The following is a 23,443-nucleotide window of genomic DNA, read 5'->3' as shown; positions in this document are numbered from 1 at the left end:
CTAAAGGCAGATACCAGATCCAAAACTCTATAGAACTACATGTGCAAAAAATGGAGAGGCCCGGGCCCAGATATGAGAGGCAGGATAGATAATGGTGAGTAAAAAAAAAAGGGGGGGGGGTGGGGGGGCTAGACTATTCTAGGCAAGGACTGAAACCTGTCATGGGAGAGGAAATTTCCCCTACTCCGACCCCCTCCCGCCACACAGACACACACACACACCTTCCCTACTAGAAGCCATAATCCAGCACCCTCCTCCAGAAGCCTGTCAAAACTGGGTCCTAGGATCTACTTGATCTCCAGGAGTTGGTAAAGACACAGACCGTGACACCGGAAGCCACTATATATATTTGTTAAATTTTATTTCCTCTGAGTCTCTGAGTGGCAGCAGGGATGTAAGGCGAAGTGGCAGTAGCTGCAGGGGCCTGAGCAGAGCTGGTGCTGGGAGGGGCCGGCGTGGGCAAAACGAAGAGGAGAAGATTTAAATATCCAGGGCTGACAGTCAGCTAATGAGTCTCCTTCATCTGTCTTTGGATTTTGTGCAGCATCTCCTGCATCCGCCGCAGCTAGAACAGGCACATTGCATCAAAACGGGCACTTTTAGAGAGTCCTATCGTGTGAGGGAAGTGTTCGTTCCCAAGCTCTGATCCCTTGAGCCAGGAATAGCCCTGGGTTGCGCTAGAGACCCTGGGTAGAACCACTAATCGACCAGTGCAGGACACAGATATGCTTAATGGCCAGGGACCTCCCTATTCCCAAACCAAGAGATACTAAGGTTTCTGATCAAGCAGGGGACCTCCCAGGCTGTCAGCCCCATACTGCTCTCACCTCCTCATCTTTCTCACGAATCAGCCTTTCAGTGTCTGGATCTGTCCCTGGTGGGACAGTAGGGATGGGGAAGTCGGTACCACTCTCTCGAGTCAATTTGCTGAAGGGAAAGGGAAAGGGGGCTTGGTAAGACCAAGGGGACCCCAACACCTGCTTGGATTGAGGTGTTGTAGAAGAGGAAAGACTCAGTCTCATCCAAAGTTGTGCTTGGGATCCCCCCCTGGCTTTTGACCATACTTGCGATTCCGTTCTTTCACCACCAGGCGGGTCATGCTCTGGATACACTGTGCCCGGTAGTTCTCATAGTGTGTCTCTCGCGTCACATCCTTCAAGTCCTGCATGTGAGTACGCACCAGCATTGTCCTCAGCTTCACAAAGTCGCAGTGCCCTGGGTTTTCCACTGCATAGCAAGGCTAGGGGTCAGCCAGGGGCATGGGGAGGGGAGAGTCACTGAGGGCAAGGAGGTTCCCTGGTCACAAGCTCCGTGCTTTACCTTCCACGATGCCCCAAGGGTAGAGGCGGCCCCTGACTCGTCGCCCTCTGGCTTCTACAACAGTGTTGCTGCCAATGACAGCAAAGGGGATGCTTTCCTGGAAGAAGTTTGGAGGGGTCTGTCAACAACCCCTCGCCCCCATTCTCACCTGTTCCTTTCCACCGGTCTTCATCTCTGTTCCTCTCTAGGAAACCAGGGTCCTCTCCCACCCCAGACAACCCACCCTTACATAGAATTCTATTTCTTTGTTCTGCCCAGAAGAAACAAGATGGGAGAGGGATGCCCTGGGGTGGCCACACCTTTAGGGCTTGGTCCTGTAATTTGAAGTCTTCATCCTCATCAGAGTCACAGTCTGGGAACTGGTAGATCTTGATTCCAAAGTGCTCTATCTCCTCCCGGATCTGGCAAACACATGAGGGGCCCACAGTTCTGGGGACCCCATCCTCTCCAGAAGCCCACCTGCTCCCCTCCCTGCACCAGCTTCCCTCACTTTGGATTTCTTGTGCTCCACTTCAGAAGGTGTCAGTGTGTCCGCCTTAGCCAAGATAGGCACGATGTTGACCCGCTGATGCAGGGCCCTCATGAATTCAACATCCAGTGGCCGGAGCCTGGGGAACAGGAATCTGTGAACACCTGCTTGTGGCAGCCCTGCCCCTGGTGCTCTTGGCCTGTTCCCTTGGCAGTACCCGGTGGTGTCAGGAGCCTCAGGCTCGGACCATACCCGTGGCCGAAGGGTGAGATGAAGTACAGGCAGCAGTGCACCCTGTTGTCTTGGATGTTCTTGCGGTTCAGGCCACTCTCGTCTCGGAAATACTGCTCAAACTGCTGGTCGATGTATTCTGCCACAGGCTTCCAGCTGGGGCAGGGACAGACAAGCAGAGAAACTGTAGGAGTGGGGGCTGCCTAGTGAGCTCTAGGGCTGCAGAGTAGCCCCCACCCTGAGCAGTGTTTTCAAGACTTGGTTATTCCCTGGCTTGCTTCACTACTTCTTCAGGGAGGTACCTGATGGGACAGGAGTGCATCACATGTCCTGACAGAAAACAGGCTAAGCACAGAGACGGAGTTCAAGAAATACTAGTTTGATGGGAGGACAAGAACCCAGGTGACAAAGCAACTGGGGAAAAGCAAGGCAACCCTAAGTCAGGTTCATGGTCCAGCCTCAGAACCTTTGTTCATTTGGTTCCACCCTCTCCTCCACCTCTTCAAACCCACTCCATCCTTCAAGACCATGTCCAAGAACCATCTTTTCCACCAAGTCTCCTTTGATTATACCAATGCACACTCTCCTCTTCTCTTCACCACACAGTGAGATAGATGATAGATAGATAGATAGATAGATAGATAGATAGATAGATAGAAAAACTGAGATTCTTAAATATATATAGTATAGAGATTATGTAATCTCGCTCTGTGGTAAAGAGAACGGGAGCACATATAAATTGATAGATAGATATAGATAGCTATAGATATAGATTCAAGAACCTCAATTTTCTAGTACTTTCTCTTCTTTTGTCTAGTTGAATCCAATTCTGATCACCTTCGCTGGGAAATTCTCTACCCAACTGGGTCCCTGGCTTTCTGATTTTCAGCTCAGTGTGTTTATCACTACACTGCCTGACCCATTTACTAATTTGTTACCCAACTGACACTTATTAGAGAACTACTGCTCCCCACTCCCCACTGCCACTGCCACTGCCACTGCCACTAGACTACGAGCCTTTCAGGGACAAGGATCATTCATATACTAGGTGATCATTCATATACTAGGTGTCCAGCCTGTGTTGGACATTTTATCCCTTAAAATGTCCAACACAGGCTGGACACGTAGTATATGTTCAACAAGTTCTTGCTGGTTGACTAAATGAGTATAGGTGGAGAAGCACAGTCAACTTTGAGATGCCAGGCAAGTACAATATTATAGACAATAAGAGGAGGGAATGGTACAGTCGGAACCAAGTGTTGGTTGGAGCTAGAGTTGCAGGCCAAGCCCAGTTTGCTGAGACATATTCCTAGAGCAGGAAGAGTGATGTTGACATGGAGGCCACCTCAATCTAACAGGAATATTTGTGGAGACCACAAAACATGTACTAGCAGTGATGCGGGAAGAATGTAAGAAATGGCCCTTCCCTCAAGGCTTAGGCTATGAAACTGAAGATGATCCAGTGTGCTGAGCCAAAGTCCATGCTGTGATGATGAAGAAAGTAATGAAGGTTCAGAGCACAGAAAGGCCTGTAAGGGTCTGATTAGTCTGTGAGGTGATTATCCAGGGTCAGCTGCATGGGTGTGCAACCTGTGTAGTCATTTGGGGGCTAGTAGGGGAAGGCGCACTGGTTTGATTCTCTGTGGCCATCTAGAAATTCTTAATAATTTTGAACAAGGGGCCCCACATTTTAATTTTGCACTGATCCTGCAATTATTATCTCAAAATTCACGAGTATAATGTAAACAGCCCTTTACAGGTTTCAATGTCCATTTACATGCATCATTCTAGGTGGTTTTCAGATCAACTGGGTGAGGTGTAAAGGCCAGTGTTTTTCAATGGAAGAAGCAGGAATGCAGTTATTTGCTCAAGACTGTGCAAGATTTGAACTCTCCGTCCAGAGGTCTTAGCACTACTGTGTCTAACTTCGTCATTAAGGCACCACCCTTTCTCCCGTCTTTATCATTCATTCTTCTTCTATCTACTCACTCAGATCTGACCATTATCCCTCCAGTTGCTGAAAAAAGAAAAAAGAAGAAAAGAAGAAGAAAAAAGCAGGGAGGATGGGGGAAGGGGGTGGTATGGCAAAGCCACCCTTTCTTTTAGCTAGTAGCCTAGTGTGTGCCTGTAGTTAAAACAAAGTTCCTCCTTCCCCCTTTGCCGCCTCTTTCTCCCATTTACTCCTCCCTCCATTTCACTCTCACCCCTTCAATAACACTCGTTTGTGGCACCGAAAGTGTCGCTGTAAAAGGAAAAGAAGAAGGTAGGGTGACATTTATTGAGCACTTACTATATGCCAGGCCCTGTGCAACATGTTTTCACATGTGTTTGCTTGTTTGAGGCTCTTCTTTCTTATCTTGTCCTCACTCCAGTTATAGAAGGAACATTAGAGATCATCTATTCCAATGCTATTTCCCTCTCACTTTACAGAGACAGCTTCCAGAAAGGAGCCATGGTGTGCTCAAGGCCACAAACCTCTTCCTCCTGACAACTTTGAATACGTCTGTGCCTATGTGTGCACCTGGGGGTGTGAATGGAAAAGGTGGTAGGCGGGGAGGCAGCTGGGGTTGTGCTTGGTCAGACATACCACTCTGTGTTGTTGACTGCATCCCCGAAACCTGGTGTGTCCACAATGGTGAGCCGCAGCTTCACGCCCTTCTCTTCTATGTCTACTGCATGCTTAGTGATCTCCACAGTTTGCATGATCCGCTCTGGAGAAGGGGGAAACTGAGGCCAGGGCAAGGACCTGCCCCGTCAGGAGACACTGCCCACCCCAACCAGCTTGGCTGCTCAGACTGCCTCGTCCACACTGCCCCCCTTCCTACCCCGAGGCTGCTGGGGGCCTGTTCTCTGGGAACCAGCAAGGAGCACATTTCCCAACACAGGAAATGCCGGTGGCTGTTGGCTCTGGCCCCAGCCTCTCGCTGCTCTCTGCTCTTTTCTTGGATTCCTGGAATCCTTTGGGGGTCAGAGCCTCACTCAAAGGGCAGGATTCTGGTCCCTGCCCTGCCTCGGCACCCAAATCTTTAGGGAGCTGGCTGGTGGGCTGCCAGGCTAGATAGGCCTGTGGAGAGATGCTGTCAGTCTAGGAGCCGTGGTTTCCTGTGGGCCGGGGAAGGCCCCATCCCCCAGACTCTGGAATGAGTTTGTTTTCCTAAGTCAGGTCGGCCTCCCTGTCGTCATGCTCCCTGGCTTCCTTACCTTCAGCGCTGAGGAGTTTCCGGTCCTTGTAGAGATCCGTGAGGAAGAGGCTGTTGACGAGAGTGGATTTCCCCAGGCCAGATTCTCCTGATGGGGGCGAGAGGACAGAAGTACCAAGTCAGAAGATGAGCTCTGTAGCAAAGAGGCAATCCCCGCTTAGTCCAAGGTGTGAGGGGAGCTGCTGCTTATTTAATTGGGAAGAGGTGGACCAAACCGCAGCATTTTAGAGCCGAAAGGAAACAGAGAACAGCTTCTCGTTTGAATGAGGCCCGGGGAGGGTCAGAGACTGCCCAGGGTCCCCCAGAAAAGGGCAAATAAAAGAAACCTGTCGGTGAAGTGTTCTTTGTACCGCTTTACCCCGAGCTCAGTTTTGGGCACCCATGGCTCCTAGCTATTTTGCAAAAAAGGGACAGCCGCTTGCTGCTTTCTCCTTCCCTACCACATTCAGTACATACCATCCCCACCTGAAAAACTCCAGCCCAGCCCAGCCCGGCCCCCACTCTACCTGCCACCATGAGGGTGAAATCAAAGCCTTTCTTCACGGACTTGCGGTGAACTTGATTGGGGAGGGTCGCAAAGCCCACGTACTCCTTGTCATCCTAGTGTCAGGGAGATGGGGGCGGATCAGGGAGAGTGAGAGGCAGGAGGGGCCCCAGGACCTCACACAGGCCTTCTCCCTCCCTCCTCAGACTTTGCCCAGCCTTAGAGGAGCAGGGCCAGACTCCGCCAGCTGGGCTCCCGATCCTACTGATACCATCAGTTCTCAATGCACATTGGGGCCAACACAGCACGGGAGAGAAGCCCCAGCTCAACATGCATGAACGTGTGTGTGCACACACGCACATGCACGCACTCACACCAGGCTCTCGCTGCTCCCTCCCCATGTCTTCCTGCACCAACCATTGAAAAGTAAGGGCAGGACTGGTGGCTCTACCTCACAGGAGTCATAGGGATCAAGCTTGCCCCACGGGCTGTGGGGCCGGGCTGAGGCTGAGGGGCTGAGAGGGGCTGAGGCAGAGTAGTACTGCTGGCTGTCAGAGGGGTGGGGCCACATGGAGGTTCTGAAATCCAGGTCATCTTCGTAGAGGTCCGGGGCCTGGGGCCTGGGCTCCGGCACTTGGGGCCTGGACGCCCAGGTCTTGGCCTCTGGTTGGTGGCCGCTTTCGTCTCCCGGGAAATCCTTCACGAACTTGTTCAGATTTACATCATCGGATTCCTCCAGGAAGCGCTTGATCTGGGGTTTTGGGGTGGGATGGGGTGGGGTGGGGTTGGATAGGTGGATAGGTGGCAGGAAGGGAAGAATGAAGGAGGAAGACAGGAGAAGGCAAGAGGAAGAGAGGAAAGTGCTTGTGGTTAAAAGGCAAAGCAGCCGCCAAGCCAGAGGAAGTATTGATATTCACCATCCCTCCCTCCCTCACCTGTTCACACACAGGTCTGAAATGCCAGGAGAGGCCCCAGGGTCCAGGAGCAACTCCCGGCAGCCCTGAAGCTGAGTAGCTCCAGTCCTGAAGTCCCCGCTCAACCAGGTGCTGGTTGAGGCTGCCATCCTGGGGGTCAGACCAAGCCCAGGGTCAGAGAGTCCCCCAAAGGCCAGAGAGTCAGACTGACTAAGGGGAGCAGAGGCATCAGAGCTGAGAGGAGAATGTGGCACAGGATTCAAGGAGAGGGCCTAGAGAGCAAGGAGGGAGGAGGGAAGGGAGCTGCCAGCCATACCTCAAGGACCAGCAGGGAGCTCCATGCCTCCTGCCCCTGCAGGTCAGGGACCTTGGGGACTGACAAGCAGGCTCCGCTGGGAGTGCTCACTCCCAGAGCTCACTGCCCAGAACCCAGGAGAGCTGACCCTCCTCCCTCTCATTCCAGACCATGAGCCGCACCGGAGCCTGAGCCTGGGCTCCGGGGGAGAAGGAAACACCTGCCGGCGGATGCTGTGGGTGCGTGGAGGGGATCTAGGAGGGACCAGGCGATGCTGGATGGGAGGACACTCGGATTGCAAATGTGAGGGACACAGAGGGGGAAACACCGCTCAGTTGCCTTTTGTCGCCTGTGCCTGGAGCTGAGCTTTACCCAGCAATGCAGACGGGGATCTGGCCTGAACGAGGAACCACAGGGATGGTGAGCAGAGGATGGCCCGTTCCGCTGCAGAGACCAGCTCCAGCTTAGAAGGGAGGCCACTCCCCTCCCTCTCACCTCAGCTCTAGACACGAAAGCTTCCTCTCTCCTTGGTCGGGTGCCTGGCCGTGCCGGGCTCAGCTCTGCCTCACAATAGCCACGTGCCGTCCCGAGACAATGGACAAGGGCCGGCTTCAGAGGCTGACTCAGGACAAAGGGATGGCCATGCCAGTGGGGGCTACCCTTGACCGCGGTGGCCACAGCCTTCCTACAGGTCCCCATTTGACAAAGGGAAAGACAGAAGGTGAGGACTTACACACTGCTAGGTTTCTGCAGAGGGGGTGGGGGGGAGAGGACTGAGAGAGAGAGGCTACAGGGAAAAGTCCCCTCAGAGCGACTTCCAGGCTGTCGCCTCCAGAGTCCCCCCACACCTGCTTGTAGCCATAGTCTCCGGGGGCATGGACAGGGGAGAAAAGGTTGCCCTTTAGCCTGAAACTGGAACCAGCATGCGGGGGGCTTACTGGCCAGAAGAAGCTGTCCTGAGGCAAAGCCTGACCTTATAGGCTTTTCCCACCCCCATTTATCTGTAGGGTCCAGTGGCGTGATCACACATCCCAGTTTATGTTTGTTGTCCAGTGACTAACGGTGCCCCATTCCACTCTCAGGAGTGTCCCAGCTTGGATGGATGATGAATGATATGGCAATAGAGAGGAGCTGGGGCGAGAGGTAGGGGGGAGGAGGAGCAGGTCTTGTTTTCCGACAGCTATGAAGTCTGGGGAATTCCAGGAAATCCTGCCCCTTGTACAACCTCCCGGTGGCCCAGCCGCTGGTCTGGGCGTCAGATGAAAGGTGGGAGAGGACTGTGCTCCCCCTGGTTTCCCCAGGGAGCTGAGCAGGGAAGAGAGAGGGAAGGCACCGATGGAGACCCCCACCCCACTCTCTCCCAGCGGAGCCTGCAGGAACCCAGCACCATTCTCCCGGCCAGCCTGGGCTGCTGGTCAGCAGGGAGGGGCCCATGGGGGCTCTAGACAAGTAGTCAGGACACCAGGGTCCCCTCCCCGCCTGTCTTTCCTTCCCCACCCCCAGCTCTGCCCACGACCAAATATCATTTTCTGACTTGGAACCCCGAGCCCAGACAAGGCAGGGGGAAGACGGGTCAGGTCCACCCATCTCCCTGAACGGTACCTTACCCCAGCTTCAGTCCTGTCCTCAGAGACAGGGCTGCCTTGACATCCCACTGAACGGTCCATGTCCCACGCTTCGAGCGCCCTGTCGGCAAGCTCTAGGTCTAATTTTATCGGTCGGGCAAAGTTCCTCACACACAGACACAGCCTGGTCCTGATGCTCTTGTTGCAATCCTGTGCCCTGGCTTGCTCCTTCCCCTTTCTATGTAACCCCCCTGTCTCTGTCAGGGGCCAAAAAAGCCTGTGGAATGTCCTTCCCCACCCCCTCGTCCTCCCCTTCCCTTGGCTCCCACCCTCCAAGGACAGCTCAGCTGCAGCAGGATGGCTGGCTTTCTCTGCAGTTCCCTCCTCCTCTGATTGGCTGCCCCATGATGCCTGCCGGCTGCTTACCCCGGTGGGCACAGCACCAGCCTCCCAAGCCTGTCTGCAGCACAGGTTCTCGATCTACTTGACCTCTCCAAGGACACCGAGACCTGTTCAGAGGGTCGTGAGCTTTATCCCCAAGGTGACCTGGCCCGTATGTACATGGGGCTGGCTAGCCAGGAGACCCCGCTCCCAAAGGATTCCAATCTCTCTCTTTCATCTTAACTTTAAGCAGCGCTGAAGTGGGTGTGTGGGGGGGGGTGTCCTAGAATCCCCTGGTCATAGGTTCTCATGGAAGTGGATCCAGTCTTCTTCCCAAGTGTCCCTTCGTGGTTTTCCAGCAGAGAACCCCACTATCTTCAGAAATCGGCACCTAGATTTCCCTGCAGAGCACCCGGGAGGGCTCCTCCCCCCTAAAGATACCCTTGGGGACATGTGTCGCTCCATCTCTGGAAGAGAGTCAGCGGGGCAACTGCGAGCCCTTGGTCTCTGAGGGGTGTGCGTTCAGGCCGCAGGAGGCTGGCATCCCAGGGGCTCTAAAGTGGACAATCAGGTGGGAGACAGATTGAGAGGCCTGGCTGGGAGTGTGCAGAGGGAGCACTTGACTAGGAGTCAGGAGCCCAGAGTTTCTGGTTTGGCCAGAAACACCCTTTGTGATTGTGAATAGTGTTTTAGTTTCAGGGCCTTAATATCCAATTGTGAATGGCCCTTCCTTGACGCCCAGGAAGGCTGGGGAGAGAAAGCAGTCCCAGGTGAGATCCTCATACTGCTTTGAACCCGGGAGAGAGATCCGGTACATCAAAAATCTCAGGGTGGTTATTAATGTCCTTTTTGCATGCAGATTAAACCCCCTGGGGCTTCTGGGCTGCAGAGTAGCCCCACTGATCTCCTTTCAAAAAGGGACCCTCAGAGAGGAGGCTGGTTGGACTCCATCCTGTCAGTCTAAGGACTGGGCTGGCTTGAGGTCGGAGGCCTGAGGCTGATGACTGTGGTGGTGGTGGTGGTGGTGGGGGGTGTCTTTAATTAGCGAGGAAAGGGTGGCCTCAGCCAAGCTGAAAGCACCAAGACCTCAGCTGAACTGAACTTGGTGTGTGGCGGAAAAAGCCCCGCTTGGCTTCTGCTGCCCTTGGCACTGGGGACAATCATTGCTCCCCCAGGCTTCCATCTCTGGAACAATCCGTCTGTCCGTCCCCGTGTGGGGAGAAGGATGGAGGCAGGGATGAAGACTGACACCACTTGGCCTCTCCCAGGAACCCCCCTTTGGGGAAAGTCACAGGGTCACCAAGACTTCCTGGCCAAGACTTGGGCCTCCGCCTGGACACAGCTTGAGACACAAGAGCCCAAAAGGTTGGCCTTTCCAGACCCAGAAACTTCTGATTCCACGGGGTGCAAGGAGCTCCCTCCTGGAGGCTGCCCACGGCCAACATCCTGCCCCACAGGCTGGCCACAGACCTCCGCCTGCTGGGAACAGCCTGTGCCTCCCAAGGCAGAAGGCAAAGGCTGGGGGGCTTCCAGCCTGGGAGGGGAAGCTGGCACGGGGCCTGAGGCCCTGACACCTGGCATAGGCAGGCTCTGGCAACAGTGGCAGGAGGAGAGCTGGCCTAACGTCAAAACTTCCTACCTGGGGGCCTCCGGGGGAGCTGGCGGGGGCTACTGTTTCTCCTCCCACTACAGGCAGGTGGCAGGAATGAGTTCCTCCCACCCCCACCACTGCAGAGGGACCTGGTTTGGAAGGGGGAGGGCGCGTGCAGGATGCTGCAGGAGGAAGCTTCCCCTTGGTCTCTCTCTCAGAAGTAAAGGGACAGCGCTGACCCCGCAGAGTAGATAGATGGTGGGCTGGGCTTCCCTATCTCGGGAGTCTGGGCAGAAGGCCCTGTGGGGCAGAGGGCTCACACGCTGCCTGCCCCTTGCCAGGCTGTGGGAAGGAGGGCCCAAGAGGCTCGTCGCCCCTCTTGAAGAGGCAGGAACTGTTGGGGGGCCTCCTCTGTGTGTTTTCCAAAGGAAGTTGGTGCTGCCTTCCCCCCCCCCGCCCCGAGCTTAGGAAAGCTGGGTGAGGAGGGGTCCCCCAGGTAACAGCTGACCCAGGCAAGGGCGGGGACGCTCACCCCGCCTTATCGCTGACGCGCCCTCCCCAGCAAAGCATGCGCTTATCAGCCGGCGCACCCCGCACCACGGACCCACCCCTTCATCCAACAACACGGGCAGCACCCCGGGGGTCGGGGTCCGCTTCCAGCCGATCAGATCAGGAATGGAAACTTGGGAGAACAACGGCGACAGAGCAGCGCCTGCCTATGCCCACGGCCGGCGACAGCGCCTCCCGCCCGGCGGCACATCAGGGCTGCGGCGCCGAGGGTCCCCGCGAGCCGCCCGGGAGTGGCAGGCCCCGCGCGCCCCGGCCGGCCTGGCCCCGCGCCCCAGCCCCACCCGTCCCCCCGCCCCCCGGCCTTACCATGGCTGCAGCCCGGACTGGGCCGGCTCAGCGTGGACAGCGCCGGAGGGAGCCGCGGCCGGAGCTGCGCGCCGACCTCGCCGCACCGCCGGCCCCCGCCCTCCGCCCCGAGTGTGGACCGGCGGGGGCGGGGCCCGGCGGCAGGGGCGGGGCGAGCCGGCCCGGCGGGTCTGCACCTCTGCGGAGGGGAGGGCAGTGAGGGCGCACGCTGGGCAGGGGCTGCCGGCCTCGGGGCGAACCTTGCAGCCCGAGATCCCCGGAGGCGCCGGATGCGGGGAGGCGCTCAGAACTGCGCTGCACTGTCACCTGGCGCTTCCTTACTCAGCTCCCAAAGAGCGGCCTCTTGGGGCAGCGCATCACCATCGGGGCTTGAGCCAGACCCCCAAAGAGAAAGAAAGGGCCCACCTGGCAACCCCAGGAGACGCCTTTGGAAGGAGAGGGGGTTTGCCCCACGAGTTGGAGAGAAACCACTAATCCTCCTCCCCTCCTCCTCCCAGCCCTCAAGGTTCTCAGGATGCGAATCTGACTTAGGTCCCAGTTACTGATTATCCATACCCCCTCACACCTCCCACGGCGGAATGGCAGGCATGCTCCACCTCCACCCAAGCTGTTGAGAAGAGACAGGAAGTTCCCTTTATGCAGGACCCTAGATTAAAGATTAAAGAGGATTTGCTGCATAAATTATCCAGGGATCATCAGCTGGAAGGAGGGAGGGAAGGAGAGGCGGAGTGGTCCTTGGGGCTTGCCCGGGGTTGAGGAAAGCAGGGAGGCCCCAGAAGAGGCCACCGCAGGCAGGCTGGGCAGGCAGGTGAGGAGCCTGGGGACAGAGGCCCTTGTGGCTTCAGGGGCATTAGAGGCTCAGAGGGTCCGCAGCAGTCAGGGGAAAGAAGCTGCTTAGGGGGTGGGGAGTTGGTGGAGATTTCCTGAGCTAATACAGGTCTGAGCTGGTCAAGCTTGGGTGGAAGTTTCCAGAAGCATGCCCTTCCTGACGGCTGACTGGCCTGAATCCACTTTGGACAAAACAGAGGCCCAGAGGCATGGCCCTCTCTGTCCGTAGGAGCGCCAAAGGCCTGCCTGCCTGCCTTATTTCAGTCTGATCTGTGGCAAGGCTGGAGTCTGTTAAAACTCATCAGAGGAGAGAGGGGAGCCTGGATAGGCAGGTGAGATCAGGCTGGGAAAATAGGGCTGCTGTTGGAGATGGTATCGGATACGTGGCATGAGTGGGCGGCAGGATGGAAGGGGTGGTTGGTGCTTAAAGAAACCAGTTCATGCAGAGGAACCTTTCCAGCTGGGTGACCCCGTTTCACCCCGCTGGGCCTCAATGTCCACACCTGAAAATGCGGGGATTAAACTAGGCTGAGAGTCAGCAGCTTGGCTCCAGCGAGACAATGAGAAAGTCTCCTGCCCGGGGTAGATCAGGAGATCTGAAGCTGTACTCAGGGAAACAAAGACGTAAAGAAAGAAACGAAAGGCTGTCGGAAGTCTGCAGGAGCAGCAGCTGCTGCCGTCAGACCCGGATGTCAAACTTGGGCTACACAAAGCCCCTCTATTGGGAACTAGCTGGAGGCCACTGGTCCTCAGGCAGGCACTCATAAGGATACCTCTGGGGTGCTGCTGCCAGCGGTCTTCATGGCCTGCCTGGGGGGGGGGGGGGGAACGACACGCCCAGGGGAGAAAGGCTGTCAAGGAAGAAAGGCCCCGTCACAAAGCCTTTTTTTTTTTTTTTTTCTACAATCATAACATCCCTCCTTCCCTCAGCCCAGCTTTAGCCCAAGAGCGAACACAGACACATCTCAGAAGGCTGCTCTGCAAGCTCATCCTCAGCTGCTGCTGGAATCCCAGCTCCATGCCGGCACCTGCTGCCCACGCCCTCGGAGCCTGTGTGCTCTGGGGCACGTTGGAGCCCTCTTGCTTTGAAGAAAGCAAGGCCTGAAGAGACACCAAGGACCATGGAACTCATCTCTAAGCCAAGATTCTTGGGGTCTTGATGGTCAGTCTGTTTGTCATCACTGCACCACAGGCCTGACCTGAGGCATGCGGGCAAAATTAAAGCTGAAGACAGTCTTTGAACTGTTCCACATATATTAACCCTGCAGCATTCGGAGATCTGAGAGAACTTGGTCTGGGCATAAGTCCAGTTTTGATGATGATTGCACTGCCCTAATGTTTCTACTTCTCCTTGTTCCCCCACATTGAAATAGAGGACCGGACTCCTCCCAACTCCATCTCTGTTGGTACAGGTACCATAGTCTGACACCTGATCAGAAGCAGAACTAAGATACAGCTGCTCGTGGAGGCAGGCTAGAAGTTACTAGTGGGAAAAAGGGGACATATGGAACACTTTGTACAATAAAGATTTTAAAAATTTTTTTTAAAAATAAGATACAATAAAAAAATAGTTTAAATAAATAAATAAATAAATAAAAATAAATTTTAAAAAATAAGATACAGCTGCTCTTGTGTGAGTCACTGACCATTGAGCACTCTTCCCCACCATCAACCATCAGGTGGCCCAGCCAACCTTGCCTCAGGGCCCCTTGGCTCTTGGAGCTCTGCTTCTCCTTGAAATCCAACGTCACACCAGGCGCTAATGTCCTTGCCGAGAGCACAATTTCCCAGGCACCACTGGGGTGGGAACACTTGGTTTGGCACAGAGGGTGACTCTTCTGGGAAACTCAGACCAGCAACCACAGCTCCAGCCTGCTCAGATCAGACTGACATAGTCTGTATGGAAAACCTCCTGGCCCCCTCCACTGGACCTTTCCTGCCCACCCATCAGCGAAGGCTATGGACCACAGAGCTAACCAAGAATGCTACACTTGGGCCAAGCTAGGGCCCAGGTTCAAAACCAAGAACAAAGAGTGAGTACTACTGAAATCAGGATTTCAGATCTGCATGACTAGCGAAGACCACGTTTCCCTTACGTAGTATAAGAACTGATTGTACTTCCCTTCCCCCAGAGGTGATGAGCCACGGATGACAGTAGGGAGTGCCCTGGTGGTATCTTTCAAAGAAATCTTAGCCAGTCCGTCCAGCAAGGTCAGTGCAAAGGCAAGAAACCAAAATACTAAGTCCTACTTGTCCCCTCACTGCTTCTCCTGTCCCAGATCCTAGGGCAGTGTGAGATGTAGGTGGCAAGGCCAGGGAGCACTGTGCTTCCTGGCACCTGCTGAATGGTGGTAGTACTAGAGCTAGTTGGCAGGATGCTAAAAGCCAGCTGGTGGGCCCATCCAACACCCTCTCTATGGCGGGGCAGGGCACAGGAGCTCAGGGGTGGAAGGGACTTACATACTTTATCCCAATACCACTACCCGCTGGAGTAAGACTCCCTTCAAGGACCCCCTGACCTCCCACCCTCCACTTGAATTCCTCCTGTGGCCAGAAACTCGCTCGTTCCAACAAATGTCCTTCCGTATTTGGGCAGTGAGTTGCCAAGGTCATCACACTGAGCTGAAACTTGCCCTCCCCCTTACCTTTACCCTCCAAGTGCCTCCAGGCCAGAAACTGCTCACTGATTTCGCTGGACTTTGTTTTGTCCTTTGATGTTCACACCCTTTCACGTGACCCATCTGTATATTTTTCTCTCCCAAATTAACCACAAGTCTCTCAAGGACAGGGAATATGTCCTCTATTTTAACTTCTATTTACTTCTGACATCTGCCTGGGTGAGTGACCAGGCTTCTGCCCCCAGGGGATGTCTGATCAATATGCACTGACTGAAAGAATTCATTGATTAGTTTTCCACTCTGATTTTGGAGCACAGACAAAATCAGACTTTTTTTGACCCCATAACCTGCCCTTCATTCTGGCTGCTGGCCAGCTCACACCCCCAGCCTCCAAGTTCACATGCATAGATGTTATCCCCACTAAAATCTTTCCCTTCACCATTCTTGATCTCTAAAGGTGCTGCTGAAATATTGATATGGAAGACCTGGCTACGGCAGGAGGGCTTCTCCACCGTCTCTGAATGAATCCCCGAGGCAGGAGGCTCCCCAACGTGCTCCCAGATTGGATGAGCCAGCTCGGAGCCTCCATTTCTTCACAAAAGATGGAGAAAAAAAGTTCACCTCATAGGGGCGCTATGGCGGTTCACAAAGGTAACATATTTAGGATGGAATAATCACTAAAACGAGTGGTAGCTATTATCTCAGCTAACAAGAAAATCATCGGTACCAAAGCAGCAACTGTCAACTGTGTCATTTCAAGCGTCTTTCCTCCCCAGGAGTAGACATACGCATGTGGATGTGGAGCGAAGGGAGGAGATCCTTAGACTGAAGTGACATGGGAATGACCATGCTGCCACCAACTGTGGGGTCAGCTTCTCCAGCTAGGCCGCCACTCCGTCTTTAGAAAACAGGACTTGGTTTCACACTCACTGAGCCGAATTCCCAAAAACAGCCGCTGTGGAGACGCTGGGAGCCCAGTGACTTGGCCTGTGGTGGGCTGCCAAGGAAATGGCCTTGGCTGGCACAGTCTTCCCACCTACAGTGTCAGAGCCTGACTTCTCTCAGGAACTGCCTCAAATCCTGTCCCCCTCCTCCAGACCTCCATTCAGCCCCCAACGTGCAGCTGTCTTGTGCTTCTGCCTTCGTGGCAGCTGGGCCAAAGGCAGCTGAGCAGAGAAGGGCGAAGGGACATGGTCATTTCTGTCACTCAGGACAGCCTTCCTCTGGCTGAACAGCTGTCAGGGTGGCATCTGTGTTATAGATTGGCTTCCTCACCCAAGTATGCACTCTGCCTTCGGAAACCTAATCTAGCCAGGGCCACCCTCTCCCACCCCCGTTGCTTCTCTTACTTGAAGAAGAAGAAAAAAAACACATTTCAAATATCATGAGACTTCTCCGACAGAAAGACAGAGTGTAGGAGGTGGGCTCCAGGCAGAGAAGTGAGTAGCTTCTGGAAATACACCAGAAAGCCCATGATGGATGGGGCAGCTTCTTCCCTATGTGGGGCTGTTCTGGCCTCAGTTCTGCCATCAAGCCTGAGAAGGAGGCACAGCATTTTCCTGCCCCCATTTTATAGGCAGAGGGAGCAATCTGCCCGGGTCTCAGGTGACTATAGGACAGTATCCCTCTGCCCTGTGCCTCCAGGTGCTCTTGCAGAGGCACCCTGCATCCCAGCCTGTCCTGGGGTAACCAGTTGCCCCAGTTTGCCCAGGGATAAGGGAGTTCTCAGGATGCAGCACTTTCCATGCTGGAACTAGGAAAGTCCTGGGCAAACCCTGATGACTTGGCCAACTTAGCCTGTCCCCAAAACAGCAAGTCTGGGCTAGAGATCATCAGCCTCCTATCCTGCTCTGGATTTGAACGAGGTACCATCTGACAGAAAAAGAAGCTGTGCGAAGAAGTTCAAGCTGCTATGAAATGCCTCCTGAGGTGCCATGTCCCATTTCCAGCACCTCTACTTTATTCTTTTAACAATTCCCTTTCCTCTCAACTACCCGTCTCTGTACAAAGCAAGAGAAAATGAGAAAAGTGGGAGAGATGGTTCCAGGGTTCCTTTCTTTAAAAAAAAAAAAATTATAAATATTCTTTATTTCAGAAAGGAAGAGGGAGAGAAAGAGGAACATCAAAGATGAGAGAGAATCATCAATCGGCTGATGCAGGTAGGCATGTGACCTTAACTGGAATCAAACCCAGAACCCTTCAGTCCACAAGCCGACACTCTATCCACATAGCCAAACCAGCTAGGGCTCAGGGTTCCTTTCTGATAGCTCATATCCTAGGATTCTATTAACATCCCCAATGAATGCAGGGCCTCTCTGTGTTCCTCCTGGGATCTGGAATTTTGTCTAGGAAATCTACATGAGAAAATCATCCCTGTGGCTCAGGAGCCAACAGGAACCTGGCTGTCCCATCTCCCAGGGACTAAATGACATGTCACCCTGAAGACACTGAAGTCTGCCTTAGTTATCACTGAGACGGCCTCCTCTAGTTTCTGGCCTGTTTTCCAGAGTTGGTTTCTTGCATAATTGATGGAGATAGCAGGGAGTAAAACACCTTGTCCACTCACAGCCTGGGAAGTCACATCCAAGGGCAAGTAGGTTAGGTGGCTTGAGGACACAGGCTCTGAGGGCCAGGGCAGCCCCATCCCATCAAGAGCTATTTTATTCCATAGAATTCCCCAGGGCTGTGTGAGAAGACAGCTCCCGCTGACCCCATAGGGCACTCTAAGGACCTTCCTGTTGAGCTTTGGCTAGTTCTGCTATTAAAAAACAACAAACAAACAAACAAACAAATTATCAGGCCCTAGCTGGTTTGACTTAGTGGATAGAGCATCAGCCTGCGGATTGAAGGATCTCAAGTTCTATTCCAGTCAAAGGCACATGCCCCAGTTTTGGGCTTGGTCCCAGTAGGTAGCGTGCAGGAGGCAGTCAATCAATGATTCTCTCATAACTGATGTTTCTATCTCTCTCTCTCTTCCTCTTCCTTCCTCTCTGAAATCGATAAAAATGCATTTAAAAAACAAAACCAAAAAATATCAGGAATATGTCCCTCAGTCCAGCATAATCACCTCTAGGAAGATTCCAGCTCCTAATGTCCCAATCCAAGGATGAGAAACATCTGTCCACACCATCCCTTACACAAGAGGGTCTTGAGGAGTTTGGGAGGGAACTGTCTCAGAGAGATGGGCTGAGTTGTGCTCCATCCCCAGCTGTGGACCCTGTAAAGCTCAACAATAGACATGCTGCAGTCCACGAGCCAGGCCTGGCACTGCGGCTGGGCCACAAGAGAATTCCTGGCCGGGAATGGAATCTGGACCACACTCTACAGTCAACCATTCCCAGGTCAGAGTAAACAGAGGCCTTGGACATCAGCACCACTCCATCCAACAGGACTGCCTGTGGCCCTGCAGCTTCGGGGCAGGCTGGGGAAGACCTAGCTCTCTCACTTTGTGAGCACAGTACCCACCTCCATGCCACTCCACTCCCAGAGAGCCAGGAAGACTGGAAGGCTTAGCTGCCTGTGCGTCTTCTCTTCCCAGCTTCTGGGGAGCAGCTCTGCTACTGCACAGGGCTGGAGAGCTGCAATTATCCAGACAGGATAAGAGCTATTTTGGGAAGGAGCTGTCCTGCTGCCAAGGCATTTGACTTCCTAAACTAAAACAAGATGGGGCAGAATAGGGAGGAACTTGCTCAATCAAAAACATCATATCCTGAAATAGAGGAAATACCCCTTCCCAAAGGTATAGATCTGCATCAAGGGGTGAGCAAAAGGGCTAGCTGCCAAGATACACCCCCTGACTTTGGGAAGGAGTGGGGAAACCTGACCCCATCAAATTCCCGGCTCACTCCCTCTCTCCTAAGACCATCCAGGAGCCTCTATTAAGTCTGCTGCATTTGCTTGGACGTTTGAGTGCAGACAATTTCATATTGTTGTTTCCTGTCCACGTCTTATCTTCCCATCCAGATGGTAAGTTTTTCAAGGCCGAAGAATGTATGCGCTATGTTTGATGCTTTTCCCAACAGTGCCTAGAAGAGTGCTAGGCATCTGAATGAAAGTTGTTTGTGGAAGGGACGGAGAAAGGGTGGAAGAGAAGGATTTACTGTCTTGCATTGAAATATTCTCTAAAAGTAGCTGCTCCCACCCACAGCTGAGCTCAGGGAGAAGGGCTGGACAAGAAGTCACAGCAGAGGGGGTGGCAGCCGCATTTCTGACACCCCCGCTGCAGCTGTTCCCCTGTCTGATCTCAGGCTGTCCTGCCCCTCCCCCACTGGAGTAGTCAACTTTCCATCCTGGGCTAGCCCATGTATGAGACCCATTAGAGGCCATGGTAGGCTTTGGGGAAGAAAGAGAGATGAGAGAGAATGGGGGTAGGAAGAGCTTGGACTCTCTTATCAAACATGGGCCAAGAAGAACTCAAGTATTTAGGGGAACAACGCACTATGAAATCAGGACACTGCCAAATTCAGGACACAGGGCTGCTGAGAGCAGAGTTCACCTTGTGGCTCTCCAAGGTGAGGACTCAAATAGTATGTAACCCAGAAAAGTGTCCCCTTTCTGGAATGCCCTAGGCTGGAGAGGGGAGAGCCAAGTAGGGACCAATCCAACCTATGGCTTCCCAGACAGCCTTCCCATAGGACGCTTGGAAGGATTCATCACTTGCCAGAAGGTCTCTACCCTTTCTCTCCAGGGCTACAAATTCCCCTCTGGGGAGATGCAGCCCTGGAGGAACTTGGCAAGTGGAACACAGGCTAGATTTCAGCCCCCACTTGCCTGCTCTGCCAGGTGCCCTTACGCAGCAAACACCTGCCCAACAATAGAGAACAGCTTTCATTAGAGGATAAGACAGGGACTTGGGTAGGGAGAGCACAGGAAGACCAAAAGTAACTTCCTAGGGGCATTCTTACCTCCTCATCTGTCATAATGGAGATGTAGAGGCCAGGCATTCCCAGTGGGCAGCAAATGGAAATCCGAGAGTGCCGACAGGAAGGGAAAAAGAGAATTTTACTAAAGATGTGCTGTGGACTCGGCCATAACATGGCCCAATTCCCCTCCTAGTGCAAGTGGCCCAAATGTCAACAGTTAGCATTTGCTGAGTGCTCAACCATTCCCATGCACCATACCATGCTAAGTGTTTTACATGTCATAGCTTGGTCAGTCTTTATAAGAACTCTAAAAGGAAGCCATTGTTCCCATTAACAGATGGGAAAGGAATGATTCGAGAGGTTAAATACTTACCCAATGTCATAGTTAGAAAATAGTTGTTGGGAGAGGGGGGGAGGAAGGGGGGGGGAGGCTAAGGAGGGGAAAGGGAAAGATATGTAATACTTTCAACAATCAAGATTAAAAAAAGAAAATAGTGGATCTCAAACCCAATAATATGACTTCAGAATCCATACTCTACTAAACCTCTACTTCATGGAGCTTTGCTGTGAGGCAGGGCTGCCCTTCTCTGCTGAGGGCTCATGCTGGTTGGTATCGCATTGCATTCCCGGGCTCTCTCTTCCCTAGGAACTTCCTGATTCAGAGCCCTGGCCTCCCTCATGCTCATGGGGCTAGAGCACATGTGTCAAACACAAGGCCCGTGGGCCAAATCCAGCCCGCCAGGCCTTGCAATGTGGCCCGCACCGCGCTGTCATCACTGCACTCCACTGTCAGTTTATGACATTGTCAGTTTATGACTGTTCAGTAAACCATTCGGCCCGCGATTTAGGCTGGATTTTAGATTTTGGCCCCTTCTCTGATTGAGTTCGACACCCCTAGGCTAGAGCATAGTTGGACCACAATCCTTGTAGCAGGAACTCCTTGCCACTAAGATTCACGTTTAAGGGCTGGTCCTTATGTTCCCTCCTACCACAGAAGTCAAGATACAAGGAGTGTCAGGAGTGTCACAAGCCCTGAAGACACTTCTCTTAAGGACTTTAAAGTTGGCTGCAGGGCCCACTGATCCCTCGAGGCTCAAGCTCAGACATCCCTGGAGATCTTTCTGGGCAGCAGCCACATACGGACCTCCCAGGCCCTGGAATAGGGGTGTGAGTAGGGTTCTGAGGAACCAGAGACACACATAAGGAAACCCCTCAGCCTGAATCAGTGTGGGGTCAGCCCCGAGTTAGACTGGGAAGCAGGTAAGTTGTTTTTGGTGGAGTTTGTTTCTATATCACACGATAGGTAACATCAGCTAAGCTGAAAGGCCATGGGCTTATATGGTTCTCCAGGCCTACTATTCTCCAGTGACTACTTCCCATTATAAGAAGACTCTTGAACATGAAAAAGGTTCCAAGTCCCAAAGGAATAACTAATGGTAGCAAGATAAGAAGTTCCTCTGTTCCTTCAAGTCAAAGTCCTAGCATGCATGCACCATATCCTAACAGACCTAGCTCTGTCCATACATCAAGGCTACCCTCCCACCTGTCCTCCTGCCTCCCAAACCCCCACAATGAACCATGGGAGGGAAAAGCACAGACCTTTTAGCCACCAGATGACACGATTGTACATTTCCTCAGAGACATCTGAAAGTAACAGAGATTGGTATGTTCCCTTTCTCTCTCTCTCTCTCTCTCTCTCTCTCTCTCTCTCTCTCTCTCTCTCTCTCTCTCTCTCTCTCTCTCTCTGCCCCTCACTACTTAACATCTCCCTTTCTAGATCCATATTTCTCCACCCAAAGGTGCCTTCAGCCTTTCATCCTCTCCAAGAAGCTTCTCCAGTCTAGAGCTAAATGTCACATTCCTACTCTTCCTCTCCCTTTTCTCCCAGCCTCTGTGCCACTGCTAATGCCTTCCCCCTCTTAGAAGTCTTAAGTCTCTGCTGAAACCGGTTTGGCTCAGTGGTAGAGCATCGGCCTGCAGACTGAAAGGTCCCAGGTTCGATTCTGGTCAAGGGCATGTACCTTGGTTGCGGGTGCATCCCCAGTGGGGGGGGTGCAAGAGGCAGCTGGTCGATGATTCTCTCTCATCAACGTTTCTAGCTCTCTATCTCTCTCCCTCTCTGTAAAAAATCAATAAAATATATTAAAAAAAAAAAAGAAGTCTTAAGTCCCAGTTCATCTGTGCTTCACCTCCTCCACCTTGTTTCCAGAATATTTACCAAAAGGACCTTATTCCCTTTACTAGCTCTTACCAGCCCTCACCCCAGCTCAGTACTTCATGTCTACTCTCAGGAAACAGCTTCCCCACCCTGCAAACCACTCTCTACTACCTTCCACGGAAAGGTTAAGTGTGTTGCCTGGAAGAATCAATGCCTGACGCCGAACCAAGCATCATCATCGATGTCATTAGCTTGGAGCTCAGAGAAGCTGGCGGGGAAGGAATGGAGCAATGGGCTCAAGGATGGGTCTAGCTTTGGCAGGAGAGCAGCTCTAAGGCCCAGAATGAAGAGGGGGACTTCCCTGCCCATGTCCCACCTCACTAAATTGGGGTTGCACCTGGGCAGTCTGCTTCTTCACATACCCAAAAAGAAAGCACTAAACCTTTGAATGGGTTGTTTGGAGGTGTGCTTGGGAGCCTCTGGCACTTCCCTCAATCGTGCCCAGCTTGGAGGCTCCGTTGGTGATTGTGATGGTGGTGGTGGTGGTGGTGTTGCTGGTGCTGGTGGTGGTGATGGACTTGCCTTCTCTCGCTGGAACAGATCGTCACAGAAAGAGCTTGAGTCCATTTCAAAAAAGGACAATGAATAGTCTACGGGAAGTGGGGATTTAGGCTCGAAATCAGGTGTTGTGGGCCGGCTTTGAGGCATTTCAATGTCAGGATTGAGTAAGGCCCACCATGAGCAGTCAGGCCCATACTTAGGTAAGGACCGAGGGGGTAAGGGGCGAGGGGTCAGTTCCACTTTTGCATGAACAGAGTGACTTGGGGAGGGTGCTGAGGACATGTAGACACTTTCTGGGGGTTTCGGGGTACGCTCCTTATAGACAGGCTCGGGAGATTTGTGGGGGCTCTCAGACACTGTCCGAGGTGTCACACGGTGGGCTGGCTGTACTCCTGGGCATATGGTGACTCTGCGGTAGACCTCGTTATCTACTCGCAGTGGGCACTTCATGTTGTCCTCCACTTCTGCTGACACTTTTTGGGAGGGCTTTGTTTCAGTTTGGGCAGACTGCTGCTGGACAGACTCAGGGTCTACACGCATAGAAACTCGGTGTCTACCTTCCAAATCTTTAAGGACAGAGAGTCTGAGGGATGATTCTATTTTCTTGTTCCTCTGCGACGGCTTGTGTTCTACATAAACTGAGTTGTAATAACCCGCTTCAACCTCTTGTTCAGGGGTCCTTCTCTGAGCTGTCCGAGGGTCTGCATAGGTGCGGCTGTAATAACCCGCTTCACCCTCCTGTTCAGGGGTCCTTCTCTGAGCTGTCCGAGGGTCTGCATAGGTGCGGCTGTAATAACTCGCTTCACCCTCCTGTTCAGGGGTCCTTCCCTGAACTGTCCGAGGGTCTGCATAGGTGCGGGTGTAATAACCCGTTTCATACTCTTGTTCAGGGCTCCTTTTCTGAGCTGTCCGAGGGTCTGCATAGGTGCGGCTGTAATAACTCGCTTCACCCTCCTGTTCAGGGGTCCTTCCCTGAGCTGTCCGAGGGTCTGCATAGGTGCGGGTGTAATAACCCGTTTCATACTCTTGTTCAGGGCTCCTTTTCTGAGCTGTCCGAGGGTCTGCATAGGTGCGGCTGTAATAACTCGCT

At 53.2% G+C, this 23,443-nt stretch overlaps 1 protein-coding gene across 4 annotated transcripts; it reads right to left on the bottom strand.

Annotated features, from left to right (window-relative positions):
* Window positions 1–342: 342 nt before the first annotated feature.
* Window positions 343–11,620, bottom strand: SEPTIN4 (septin 4). Of its 4 annotated transcripts, none has more exons than XM_084862585.1 (12): window positions 11,327–11,620; window positions 6,156–6,455; window positions 5,727–5,820; window positions 5,222–5,308; window positions 4,608–4,731; window positions 2,042–2,176; window positions 1,811–1,928; window positions 1,620–1,721; window positions 1,321–1,417; window positions 1,065–1,227; window positions 828–927; window positions 343–565 (listed from the first exon to the last, which is right to left on the bottom strand). In XM_084862585.1, exons 1-12 carry the CDS (start codon window positions 11,327–11,329, stop codon window positions 506–508), a joined length of 1,383 nt encoding a protein of 460 aa, XP_084718711.1. In that variant the 5' UTR covers window positions 11,330–11,620; the 3' UTR covers window positions 343–505. The 4 variants fall into 4 exon arrangements, with proteins under 4 accessions (XP_084718711.1, XP_084718710.1, XP_084718713.1 ...); XM_084862584.1 differs by lacking the exon at window positions 11,327–11,620 and adding an exon at window positions 8,521–8,812; XM_084862587.1 differs by lacking the exon at window positions 6,156–6,455 and having other exon boundaries at window positions 11,327–11,607.
* Window positions 11,621–23,443: the final 11,823 nt, after the last annotated feature.

This window comes from Pipistrellus hanaki, assembly GCF_964339955.1.
Source record: "Pipistrellus hanaki genome assembly, chromosome: 16".
Taxonomy (NCBI): domain Eukaryota; kingdom Metazoa; phylum Chordata; class Mammalia; order Chiroptera; family Vespertilionidae; genus Pipistrellus; species Pipistrellus hanaki.
Note: the sequence above shows the minus strand (reverse complement) of the source record. Positions and strands in the feature narration are given on the sequence as shown.